Source organism: Dendropsophus ebraccatus, chromosome 1, assembly GCF_027789765.1.
Source record: "Dendropsophus ebraccatus isolate aDenEbr1 chromosome 1, aDenEbr1.pat, whole genome shotgun sequence".
NCBI classification, from domain to species: Eukaryota; Metazoa; Chordata; class Amphibia; order Anura; family Hylidae; genus Dendropsophus; species Dendropsophus ebraccatus.
Genome location: NC_091454.1, coordinates 184,216,557 through 184,230,593, shown reverse-complemented (window position 1 = coordinate 184,230,593; position 14,037 = coordinate 184,216,557). Strand labels below are relative to the sequence as shown.

Genomic DNA, 14,037 nt, shown 5'->3' with positions numbered 1-14,037 from the left:
GATGCCAAAAAGAACACTGGAAACACACATCATGCAAATAAAAGAGACATCTAAACCTAACGTGATCTCGTCTAGCTGGGCAAAGCGACTTCAGTGAAGCGACATAACTGCGGTTCCAGCTTGCGCTTCACAGCTTTCCTATACAGATAGCTGCACAACCTATTTCTTTTTACGGTTTTAGTTTCCACCAGAATTTTCTAGGAGCAGCCCAGGAGGTCACCTAATAAAATCGAGTACATATAAAACAAAGCCATGCAGTAAAAACTTAGATTAAAACTCTCGCAGCACCGCAGTAAATATTCCCGATGTCAGGGGGGGCAGAGGTAATTAATATTATGTGACCTGACGTCGCTTATAGGTTGTCATCTCCTAGATGGGGTATACAGAGAGCATAACCCACATGCTCTATACGTTTATTGGCACTGCCCTGCTACTCACAATACACAGCAGTGCCCTTCAGAGGCTTTACAGGCTTGTGAACCACAGATGGTGAGCTTCATGTATATAGACTAGTGCAGCAGTAAATGGAGCAGTCTTGCTTTCATCCATGTATTATTGATTAGCTCCTGACAGGAAGTTGTGTTTCCTTTCCTCTGTGCATTGTCTCCAGCTCCAGGCTCCTCCCTCTCTCTAGGACAACACATCATCCTCTGCAGCCTCAGGAGGCGTGGCTCAATCTTGTCTCTGAGCTCAAGCCCCACCCCATGTGTGATGTCATCACCTCTGACCAGCCCCTACAGCCTATATAACTATCACTCTGTTATATACATATATCAATATTGGGAAATTTAGAGGGATACTCCAGAGACAATTTTTTTGTTGTTGTTGTTGCTAATACAATAAAGTTATATAACTTTATTACTTCACTAAATTAAACATATAGTTTAAGCTTTATATTGCCATTTTCATGTAGTGGCAGCAGTAAGGGGTGACACAGGCAATCACTACTGGCTGTTAAAGGGAAACTATTGGCAGGTTAGACGGATCTAACCTGATAACACCTCTTATAGCGTCCGTGACGCTGAGGAAGAAGGTATGTGTGTTACCTTCCTCCTCAGCACCAATCCTGTGCTGTAAGTTGGAGTAATCTTCGCTTCGTGCACCGTTAGGTGCACTGCCGCCTTATCGGCCTGTTACTTCTAATGATAATCAATGGAAGGGATGGACCAGATGACGCGGCAGTGCGCCTAAAGGTGCACAAGAGCGGAGATTACTCACACTAACAGCGCAGGAGGAAGGTGACAGACATACCTTCCACCTCAGTGTCCTGGGCACTATAAGCAGGTTTGATTTGTCTAACCGGCTGATAGTTCCCCTTTAAAAGAGTGCCATGCTGTGCTATAGCAACAGGCAGCCTTCATCCTTGTACTGTATATAAGAATAGAGGACCCTGCTCTGTATAGCACTGTGCTGCCGTGCCATAAATAAAGTTAGATTACAAAGCAATATAACTTTAATAAAGCAATGTATTAGCAAAAAATTAATAAATAAGTCTCTGAAGTACCCCTTTAAGGAAGTGTTTTGTGAGGTGTGTTTACAGCGTGATGTCTTATGCTATATAATCCCAGAAGCAGAGGAGCAGCTCAGTGTAAATGCAGGCAATGATTTTATATCAGTATATTATACTAGAGACATGTATTCCTCATACTCTTTATGATTCATTAGAATTTTCCAATATGTCCTTGGCTGTCCATGATTTTTGAACAAGTCACCCCGAAAAAAAAGAGAAAAAAAATCAGTTTGGCAACCCTGACTTGTGGGAGTAATACAGACAAAAATGCAGCCAGATTACTCTAGTGAGAGAGCAGTCAACTAAATAAGTCAAACTGTGAGCCCCAATGGAGACAGGGACTGACGTGAGTGATGACATGCTCTGTACAGCACTGGGGAATATGTCAGCACTATAAACAAAAAATAAATCAAAACTGGTAAATGGAAATCATGAGTTCAGCTGGATATAGTTATAAGGCCATGGTCACACATGGTGGATTTGTGATGCAGATTGCAGCCATTTATTTCAAAGTGCTTAAAGGTGAAGTCCGGCCCTGTCAAAAATACGACAGGGGAGAAAATAACAAGCAACCTTTGTTTACCTCCCACTGTGCCCATGACGAGCAGAGTGACTGGCCCCAGGACCCCTGTAGGAAGGCATTTCCCCCCCCCCCAAGTGGTAATGATGTCACAACTCGGGGGAGAATGCGCATCCTGGCTGATGGACAGTCCACTCAGCCAATCCGTGACTATAGCAGCATCCCACCCCAGTCACTGACTGGCTAAGCGGCCAGTACATCAGCCGGGTGGTGCCGTCAGCTCTGGTAGAGATCCTGGAGCCCGGCGATGGTGCAGGAGCAGCGATCCAGCACGGGAGAGGTGAGTTGGTGTAGTTTTTATGTTCCCCCCTGCCCCTGCTGTTAGAAAAATTTTGCACCTGGCCAGACTTCTCCTTTAAAATAGTCTGGTGACTACTACATTTAAAACATTTCAGAGAATATACTGTTGTTTTTGTGGGAATCAAAAGCGCAGGGAGCCAACGCTATTGTCTCCCGCGGGGAAAAAAAAAAAAAGTACACGCTTGCAAAAGTGCTGACTGCTTTCGGCACACTGAAATGAATGGATACCACGGGTGTATGTTTTAGTGTACATACAATGGTATACCAGTTTTGTGGTTGCAATTCTAAACCTAACGGCAGGTACATTTAAGGTAGTATTACACAGAACGATTGTCGTTCGAAAAATCGTTAGATCGTTCGGATTTGAATGATAATCGTTTAGTGTAATAGCAGACGATTAAACGTTTTTATAGAATTTGGACCTATTTTTATCGTTTGCAAATTGTTCGCATGTAATTCCGTTCGCAGTGGTGACGACAGGACGAATGCAATAACGATCATAAGTAACGATCAACGTTCCGTGTAATTGGGTGAGCGATTTCTGGTCGTTCTCCGCAGCGGTCGTTTGAGTTCATTTATCATTGATTGTCGAAAAATCACTTTGTGTAATAGTACCCTTACTTATACTGCACAGCCGTAGTCTCCAACCTGTGGATCTTCAGGAGGAGAACAATGACAGATCCCAGCATGCAGACATGGTGTGCAGGTACACCGCGGCCAACTTGCACTTCACCATCACATATACCTGTTGAAGAATGTTGCCCAGACTGCTACACAATGTTGGGCTGTAACGGGTGTAAACTGCAAAGCATCAGCTAGGACGCCATGATGAATATGGTAACTATCAGGCAGTCAGGCTGAATTCTCAGATCGCTCCTGTTGCCAATAATTGTAGATTCTTTATCCCAGATATAGAGGGAGGTCTTGTTTAGGCTGCCATAGTACCAGGGTGAACTGGATTTGCTGCATTTTGTGCCTGTATATAATGGCTATTGGGATGACAAGACATGTTTCTCACATTCAAAGGCTGTAGTGGTAGCGTCAGGGAGAACCTGTCCGATCACATCCTGGAGAAAGGAAACAGAAAGAGGACAACACTTCAGTCATACTCTTTAAAGAACATTTATTTCTATTCAAAATAGGACCTGCTTGATTGTTTGTTTCTATTTTAGATATATTTACAGGTTTGGGTTTTTTTCCACAACAATGCATCATGAAAAGAATTATAATTTCCATACAATCAAATTAACAGAGAGGAGAATAACCAATACACATCTCCTATTAGCATAAGCAATATTACTTAATAGTATCGTTCCCTAGAATACCACAACCCATTACATCAACACATGGTCAAGAAGAGAAAAGAAAAAAAAAAACAAAAACAAAAAAAACTAAATCTTGTGTGTTTTAGTATATCATCATGCTCCCAATGGAATAATTCAGGAGCCATACTCTCTCTGTGCTGCATTGTTCCTCTGTTATCCTACCTGGAAATGTATGAATCAATTGACAACTGGGTGTTACCATTCACCTCATCCCCTCTTGACAGTGTCAAGACGGGGGAAATGGGAACACCCACTTGTCAATTTATTCATATATTTCGGAATGGAATGACACCTATCAGTTTACCAAGCGGTCATGTCAAAAGGATGTGTTGTAAGAATGGATCTGAGACCCCAACCACGTGTTAAAACAAAGGGGCAGAAGCACTCAGCTGAGCGTTGTACCCCTTGGATTCTGAATCACTCCCCTTGAAAAGCCAAATGTGCGCATGTACAGACAGTCCCTGTATATAAATCCATACATTGTTGCTTCCCCGTCCACCTTGTCAGAAACTTTTGACATCACAGAGACTACAACAAGGTGGGAGAAGTGTGTGCGAAGAGTATTCTATCCCAGCTTTGTACCATGTTACCAAGACTATGGGATGGTCTCGGTTGTGTACACAAAAAAAGTGAGGAGAGAAGCGCTCAACCAGGCAATTCTCCCGGCTCCTTCTAGCGAACACTCAGACCTGACTGATTAAAACTTTTGACATGTCAAAGGTTTTTTAAGTGACACTCTGAAGTCCCCATACACATGAAGGGAAGGTCACCAGGACCTGCCAATCTTGGCAGAACTATCAGAATGGCTGAAGTGTACTGTGTGGTGACTTCCCACCTCTCCCATAACATATGATGTCAGGGAAAAGAAGGATCAAGCATGCTGGATTTCTATTGCCGGTCCTTTTGATACTGGAGAGATAAACTGACACCAGAAGAGCCTACCAATGGTTTAAAGTGACTCTGTGCCCGCAATCTGTCCCCCCAAACAACTTGTACCGTCAGAGAGCTTCTTTTAATCCAAGATCTGTCCTGGGGTCAGTTCGGCAGGTGATGCAGTTATTGTCCTAAAAAACAACTTTTAAACTTGCAGCCCTGTGCCCAACAGCCGGGGCTTAGAGAATCTGTTCCCTAACCTTGCCCCACCCCTCTATCCCTCCTCATCATTAGGAATGCCACTGGCAGGGTTTTTCCTATTCCTCTGCAGTGAACACTGCACAGGTGCCTTCATGATCCAGCCCATGTGCCCTGTTCACACAGCTGTTGTTTTTTAGGTCATGTCACCTTCAGGAGACAATCTGCCTGAGGCATTCCTAATGATGAGGAGGGACAGAGAGGGTGTGCCAGCCTAATGAAAAGTCGCCACTCCCGTTGGGCACAGGGCTGCAAGTTTAAAAGTTGTTTTTTAGGACAATAACTGCATCACCTGTGGAACGGTCCGCAGGGCAGATCTTGGATTAAAAGCAGCTATCCGAAGGTACAGGTGGTTTGGGGGGGACAGATTGTGGGTACAGAGTCGCTTGAACCCTCCTCTTTCCAGCGAGAACACACGAACACTCGGCCAAGCTGAACCTTCATGTTATTTTTTAGCGCCAAGTAAAAATGCCACAAAACTCTGAGCAAGGACCAGAGTAACCCCAGCTCCTCGGATACTATGGTGTCTGCATGAGAACTGGCTTCTTATTGTGTGTCCCAGCTTGTTGGGGGACAGGGAGCGACCCTAGCCACAATACAGCGCTGCACAATATGTTGGTGCTATACAAGCAACAAGAAATGCAATGCACAGAGCACAGGCCACCACTGCTGTCAGAGTCAGCTCTGTGGGCACCAATGCATTGTGCTGGGCACTGATACTGGAAAGTTCTCAGCATCTGGGGGTTCCTCTTTGTTATGTCTTTGTTCCTCTTTGGAGACTTGGTAACATATAAGGACCTGTGAGAGGTGCCCCCTCCCCCCCAGAGCTGGCACAAGGGGCGTCTCAGGTAAGACCAGGGCACAGCCAGGAACACCTCAAGCAGCGCATGACGTCACAGTGACGTGAGCGGGATCACACTGCGCGTCCCCCGTGGCCTTCCTTACCAGGATATCCCGAAACAGCAGCTGTGTGGCCGGCTGTACGGTCCAGTCCACGGCGCCGCCATCAGGAATGCGGATCCGGATGACCAAAGCCTGGCTATCCATGTCCTGAGGCTGCTCGTAGCCAAGTAACAGCATCCCGGCCCGGGCCGGGTTACATCGTACGGGGGACTCAGGGTATAGACTGACGGGCGGAACCAAATAGTTCTGAGCCGGAAGATTGGGGAAGAAAAGGGCAACGGACATGTCGCCATATTCAGGAAGGGAAAGTCGTCACGTGAATGTAAATACGCCATGTTTGTGATGGGCAAAGCCTAACCAGCTGCTTAGGGCAGGGGTTTGGGCTATTATAGAAGAACGCTTGGAAAGAGAGATGGTGACTTGTAGCTGAATATTAAGATCTATGGGCTAACTTTAAAAAGCATGGGGATTCCTTTAACATTAAAGAGACGATATTAGAAACCAAGATACTTTGTAATATAATTGATCAAACTTTCCTTTCTAGCTCTTTTCTCTGCCATGTTTAAAGGATGGCTCACTGAGGGATCAGTTACATGCTGCCCATACAAATCTTTGAAGAGGGGAGACTAGGAAAGATGAGTTCAAAGAGCAGATGCATATACATAGAAACTACAAAGAGACATCTGTAACAGAGGTCAATCCAAGTCTCACTGCTGCTCTATAATGCCCTCCATGCTGCTGCTGTTTCTTAGGGTGTGTATAGAGACATGGGTGAGCAGGTCCCCTCCTCTGTATGTGGCAGACACCAGAGGGTCTAGACTTCACCCATCAGCTTAGGGACCACTAAAAATTACAAAGAGGAGAGAAAAATTGAGAAAATGCCACATACAATGGCCACATATAATTCTAATCCTCATATACGCATGGATGACGTGAATCGGGAAAGTTACCTTAAATGACAACTACACTTTAATTTCTTTATGCTAAAGCACGCCTTAAATACTTAAATAACTAGATCTAAAAATGATTATAAAAAAGGGAAATTTACTTTAAAAGGTTTACTCAGAGAAATACTTTAATGTTTACTAGGTGGGTGACTGCTGCCACCAGTGACTGGCATGGTGAGCACCATCTATGTGTGCAAATGGAGAATAGGTATTGTGTAGTGAGGCCAGCACCCTCAGGGGATCGGCAGCTGGTGGTACAGTTTCCTTTATGTGCTGGGTGTGGGGTGTGAGTAAATTGGCATTCACCATTGCACTGGTTTCTCCTGCTGGAAACGCTGCAATAATGTCCCTTACAGTGTGCATTTGAGGCTACAGCCAATCACTGGCCTTGGTGGTCTCTTCCTGCATGTATGGCACATGACCACTGAAGCCAGCAAATGGCTGTGGTATCACATGCAGTATGGAGGAGTCATCATAGCACCTTCAATGAAGGACCCCAGAGAGGCAGTGAAGTGATGGATGAGCATGAAATACAATATTAGAAATGTTAACATATCTCATTAGAACTCTTAGATACACACAGATCCTGCTAAAAAGCTGTAGTGTAATACATCTCATCCCACTCCTGCATTCACAGCTTACACTGCTAAGTACTGCTCTATAAAATCCTCCTTGCTGCCTCGGAGGGTGTGCTGTGGAGATGTAGGGAAGCAGTGTAAATGTAGTATTTGGGACACATCATAGAGGTTAGGCTCCATCACTAGCTTAGGGACAACTGAAAATGAGAGATGGAGCAAAAAGGTGAAAAATACTATATATAACTTTATATAAAGGTATATTTCATTATAATATACGGAAAAACTGATCAACCACATTGTTTGTAAAAAAAAAAACAAAAAAAAAACACTTATGTACACATCTCTATCTCTTGTGTTGTTATATTTGTTTTAAAAATGGAAAATTAATAAAAAAAAAATTGGAATAAAAAAAACCTATCCATTTCCGTCAGTTTTCTTTTTATTTAATTTATTATGTAAGTCCATTAGAAAAGTATTTTTCAGCATGAAATATAGCAGCATCCGTGTTTTTTTTCCCCTTTTTAATCTATGATCAACTGATTACCAATTTCAATGGTGGTGGTCTTTTTGTTCCACAGTCTCACATTTTGCCGCAGTCCAACTACTAACAACACTAATATTTTATACACAAAGGTAAAAGAAGAAGGATGCAGAACAAATAAAATAGCTATAGAAGGAACACTCCAGGTGCAGCTCAGATGATTTTCCTGGGCTCTTCCCTTCACATAAATGCATCAAAAGTGCAGAGTGAGAACGATGCTTTCAGGTGCTTTCCAGATAAGCGATTAAAATGCAGCAATTAATGGCTTCAAGTCTGACACATAAATATGAATGGAGTCTCACAGCGAGGCTTCATACACTTCAGACCCCAGATCCTAATTCTAGGATGGAAGCATTTAAACATTAATATTAACCATACACAATAACTGTTCACAATGCTCTACATGGTAGAAGCCTAGATGTTTCACTTACACCACACCTACTAGAGGGAACATCTGCATTTTTATCTGTAGGCCCCCCTTATGTCACTAAAACAGCCTTGACCTGAAGGTGTCCTGTGTATCTAGCACTTCCTGCTCGCGGGTGTAGGTTCTCTGAACCAACACTACATCCCGGAATAGGGGACAGGCCACTGGAAATAGCATGTTTGACCCTTTATGTTGCAATGTGCGGCCTCTACGAATCAGACTCATTATTCTCTACATCGCACAGATGATCAATCCAATTAAAATCTGAGAAATTTGCAGGCCAAGTCAGCGCCACCACCACAGCCATTAGGGAATACTGCTTCCAGAATGGGGGGACATGGTCTGTTATGTTTAGGTAGGCGGTACATGTAATGTCATCCACATGAGCTCTAGAACCCAAGGCTTCCTTGTCACTCTGCCTCTGCTGCGTTGTCTCTTTCTTTCCATAGTAAATCCTGGTGTCATCTCTTCACCAGATAAGCTCAACTATCCACATGTTGTAAAGACAATGGGATTCATCAGACCAGGCTTCAACCTTCTTCCACTATGGTCCAGTTTTGATGGTCATTTGCCCTTTGTAGGTGTTCTTTTCTGGTGGACACGGGTCAGCATGAGCACTCTCATACACAGCGAACTGGGGTGCACTGTGTGATCTGACACCTTTCTACAACAGCCGGCAGTAACTCTGTCAGCAGTTTATGCTACAGTGTCTCTTCTATGGGACTGGACTATACAAGCTAGAGTTCACTCCCAACACATATCAACCAGCCTTGGGTGCCAACATAGCAATTCACCAGGTGTCCCTACAAGGACTTGTCTTGGTAGGTACTAGCCACTGTCCGCAGGGAATAACCTAAAAGCCATCATGACTTGGCTGTTGCCAGAGTTGCTCAGAACCTTGCTGTTGCCTACGTCAACTTTACCTCTGATCGGGCATCGGCTGTGCTGGCAGGTTCCCTTTAAAGCGACTCTGTACCCACAATCTGACCCCACAAACCACTTGTACCTTCGGATAGCTGCTTTTAATCCAAGATCTGTCCGGGGTCCGTTCGGCAGGTGATGCAGTTATTGTCCTAAAAAACAACTTTTAATCTTGCAGCCCCGTGCCCAACGGCCGGGGCTTAGAGTATCTGTGCCCTAACTTTGCACCACCCCTCTATCCCTCCTCCCTACCCTCTTCATCATTAGGAATGCCAATGGAGCATTTTCTCCTGTCTGAACATTGCACAGGTGCCTTAACGATCCAGCCCATGTTCAGTATTCACACAGCTGCGGAATGGGAGACAATCCGCCTGGAGCATTCCCAATGATCAAGAGGGTGGGGAGGAGGAGGGACAGAGAGGTTGCGCCAGCCTAATGCATACACAATCTAAGCCCCGGCCATTTGACACAGGGCTGCCAGTTTAAAAGTTGTTTTTTTAGGACAATAACTGCATCACCTGCCGAACGGACCCCAGGACAGATCTTGGATTAAAAGCAGCTATCTGAAGGTACAAGCGGTTTGGGGGGGGGGGGGGAGGTCAGATTGTGGGTACAGTCGTTTTAATATGTACCACGACTTGACATGTGCCACTGTAATGAGGTGATGTTATTCACATCACCCATCAGTGGTTATTAGGTTTATATAAGCAGTCTGGTTGTTGATACAAGCTCGAGGACCATGGCAAAAACTATACAATTATAAAAATATCAAAATACGGTCGTACTTTTGTGTGAAAATAAAACAATATGTGAACAGGTGATAAAAACATCTGTATTTTACAAAATCAGGTAAATAATAAGCATGTAATCAATTAAAGCCACTTTTCTATATTGTGCAGCCATTGCCATTTCCCGTTGACTTTAATGGAGCACATTAAATTATTATATTGAAAACTTTAATACCTGATTTTTTTTTTTTTGCATTAAAAAAGGTTGCTGTAAAATTTCTGCCCTTCTACAAGTATAAGTCAATGCATATTGATCAGGGTGCTGGAACAATGATTTCACTGCCCTGGTATCTACACACTGTTATACCCAGATGCAATCTGAAATCCATCTATGGAGAAAATCTTCTGATGAAAAATTGACCCTTTAAGAAGAAAGCGATTTAGGGAACATGGCTTAATATTGGATTTTTCAATGGCCTGGATAAGAGATGGCCTCATATACTAGGCAGTACTAGCTGTACGGTCAAATTGTTTTATTGCAATCGGTCATCGTCAAACATACATACATTGTGCTGCGATGCATTGCTGGGATGTACAGTGACGGCAATGCTCCAGTCTTGTCCCGGTGGTGTTAGGACCTCACGTCGTGGCTACATGCCTCCCACCATTAAGCATATTAGTGAGAGTGACAGGCTGAGATATGCTGATTACAATCGGTGTCCTATTGATCGCTTTGTCATAGGTAATCTTTCAGGAGTTAATAAGCGCCAATGTTTAGAGATCTTAAGGAGTTTTACAGCCTCGGCTCATCAGCTATTCATCTTCTTAATATAAAACTCTCTGATTACACCCGATCCCTCAGGAGTAATAGTCGTGTGCCGGCTCCAGATATGACTGAGCTCACTGATTTATATCCATTTAACATTTAAAGAAGTGAGCCGAGCCTTAACTATGAGAAGTTTCTAATAGCTATAGGCACAGTATGATACAAATGAGATTGGAGAACACTTGCCTTCCCGCTCTGTCCACTGCTTACAACACCTCCTTGTGACCCCAGATGGTATTTCAGTTCGACTTCTAAAACACTTCAAGCATACGTTGCATCGTCATCAGGTCTGTAGTTTGTACTTGTCCAGAGGAGCTTGCATTCTTTTTAAACCAGGATTAGAAAAGAAACAGCTACTTTCTTGCACAAACAGCACCACCCCTGTCCTCTGGTTGTGTGTGGTATTACAATTCAGCTCCATTCACTTTAATGGAACTGAGCTGCAAAGCGAACACCCAAACTGAGGACAGAAGAGGTGCTGTCTCTGAAAGAAAGTAGCTATGTTTTTCTAAGTCTGGATAACCACTAATAGTAAGGGTCCTTTTGCCTGGGTCAATTATTGGCAAGGGCTTAGATTGTATATGCATTAGGCTGGCACACCCTCTCTGTCCCTCCTCCCCACCCTCCTCATCATTAGGAATGCTCCAGGCAGATTGTCTCCTATTCCTCACCTGTGTCAGCACGGCACATGGGCTGGATCGTTAAGGCACCTGTGCAGTGTTCAGACAGGAGAAAATGTTCCAGTGGCATTCCTAATGATGAAGAGGGTGGGAAGGAGGGGTGGTGCAAAGTTAGGGCACAGATACTCCCCTTGGGCACAGGGCTGCAAGTTTAAAAGTTGTTTTTCAGGACAATAACTGCATCACCTCCCGAACGGACCCCAGGACAGATCTTGGATTAAAAGCAGCTATCCGAAGGTACAAGAGGTTTGGGGGGGACAGATTGTGGGTACAGAGTCGCTTTCAGTATATGGAGGTAGAAGCTCCACTTTGGAAATACTCTAAAGCATATCATTTAGATTTATAGCAGACGCTTCTATGAGTGATGGTCCCTTCCATACATCTGATTGATGATGTTTCTGCAACACATGCAAGGATTTCAGGTGAATGGGGCAGTACCTAAAACTTCTGCCAGAAATCTGCTGCATATTGGGTTTTTCTTTTATTTTGGACAAAATCTCAGCAAACATGTCCCTATTTTATAGAAAAATTGCACTATTTTTGCCCAAATCATTACAAAAATCAATCTACCAACACGCCTAGAAGCCTGATGTGTATATGAATGTAAGATCAGCCACATATGGCTGATTTTATTTTTTTTTACCACAAACCTAATATCAACTCTGCACCAAAATCTACAGGTGGGTGTTACTGCAGATTTTAATCCCATATATTGAAAGGGGGAAATACACAGCATCTGTGGTGGAGAATGCACACAATAAATCCAAGGCAAATCCGCCACATCTGAACACACCCTAAGGCAGGAGTGTCAAAGTCACGGCCCTCCAGCTATTACACTACTACAATGCGCATCATGCCTGGACAGCCAAAGCTTTAGCTTGATGGGAATTTTGCAGCAGCTGGATGGCCGCGAGTTTGACGCCTGTGTCCTGTGATAACATTTCTAGTGATCGGAAAGAAAAGGCATGTTATCTAGTGGATCACATGGCCCCAACCATAGATGGTAACACTGATCACAGGTCTGTCTGTGACTATTATTAGGACCTGGCGATTTGACCCCGACCTTGTACATCTATGAAACCAAACGTTGGCATTTCTTGAAATTATTTCACCCTATCTGCCCCATGAGGGTCTGATCTTTCAGCGGCGAGAGACTTATTTCAAAGACACACTATCTGTCTGACCCCAGCTATATGATGATACAAAATACAGAGACACAGAGTGTTGAAAGGTGGCAGGGATCTGATCTGGGTACCAAGCTTCAATTACAGTCAGTGTCGGGAAGCATTAACCGTTTACGTACCAGATGGCTCTTAAGCTGCGATCTGTCATTCTGTAACCTCCAAGACGTCCAATTACTTATTCGGCTCACAGGAATGACCCATCCCCCCTTTCCCTTTCTCCTGCGGGATTTACTCAATGCACTTGATGGCTACTTTAAGGAAAAGTGCTGAACACTTCCGTCTGAAAGATTTCACTGTCTGCAAGTGCGACCTGCCCAGAGCTCAGTTCAGAAGTGTGAATGAGGTCTCAGTGACAGATGGAAGAGCAGCTTTATCCATGCTGAGAAATGATATTGTCACATTGACCCCTGACCCTTGACAGCTCATCTCTCACCATGATCAACTCCATGGGAGCAAAAGGTGCATTGATTTCCATGTAATACAAGAAAATATTACATTTGCCTAATTGTTACACAGTGACAGCGTTAGGCAAGAAATCAACGGCCTGTTTAATGCAGCTAGCAGCAAGCGGCGGCCGGATCGATGAAGCAGTTTGTCAGAGGCGTTCTCGGAGGAGCTTGCTATGCCGCTGATCGGACACGAGGCCTTGTTATTTGTATTTATTGGAAATCAGGTGCGCATAGTCAGCAGTACATGTTATCCGAAATCAAAGCTGCCCGGCTGGAGGCTGAGGGGGGAGGACAATATAAGAGGCTGCCTTCACTCAGGTAATTAAAAACCATTTTATTAGAGTTGTGTGTAAAACTAAAGCTCATGGCCTATAAGGGTGCCCTAACACATTACACTCAGTACCCTATGCTTCGTCTGTATTCCATCTTTTCAAGCCTGGAAAACCCCCCAGATTTTTGGACCCTCCAACGTATCAATATATGCACCAAAGATATATGCAATGTGCACCGATTGTTTTTCTTAGAAATATGCGCCACAATCACGGACAATGTGCTACAGTGTGTCAGTACAGTAGTGTGAAGAGTTAAAGGGGTTATCCAGCACTACAAAAACATGGCCACTTTCTTCCAGAGACAGCGCCCCTCTTTTCTTGTGTGGTTTGCAATTAAGCTCCATTCACTTCAATGGATCCGAGTTACAAAACCTGCACCGAAACTGGAGACAAGAGTGGGGCTGTCTCTGGAAGAAAGTGGCCATGTTTTTGTAGTGCTGGATAACCCCTTTAGGGTGCGTTCACACCTACAGGATCTGCAGCAGATTTGATGCTGTGTTCAGTTATTTAAATGAAATCTGCTGCAGAAAATCAGCTGCAGATCCTGTAGGTGTGAACGCACCATTAAACAGTTTCACAGCTCAGATCACAAATTCTGTACTGTAGCACATTGTCCATATTTACAGATCGTGCAAGTAATGTGGGAATGCCCCCTTAGGGTATGTTCACACTAAG

At 44.0% G+C, this 14,037-nt stretch overlaps 1 protein-coding gene across 1 annotated transcript in view; it reads right to left on the bottom strand.

The window, feature by feature from the left end:
* Positions 1-6,072, bottom strand: part of MAP2K5 (mitogen-activated protein kinase kinase 5) — a 105,596-nt gene extending 99,524 nt beyond the window's left edge. Inside the window, exons 1-2 of the mRNA XM_069975226.1 lie at positions 5,792-6,072; positions 3,409-3,457 (exon numbers count right to left, since the gene is read on the bottom strand). Coding sequence (XP_069831327.1) covers positions 3,409-3,457; positions 5,792-6,034 — 292 coding nt within the window. The 5' untranslated portion in view covers positions 6,035-6,072. The remainder of the gene's footprint in view (positions 1-3,408; positions 3,458-5,791) is intronic.
* Positions 6,073-14,037: the final 7,965 nt, after the last annotated feature.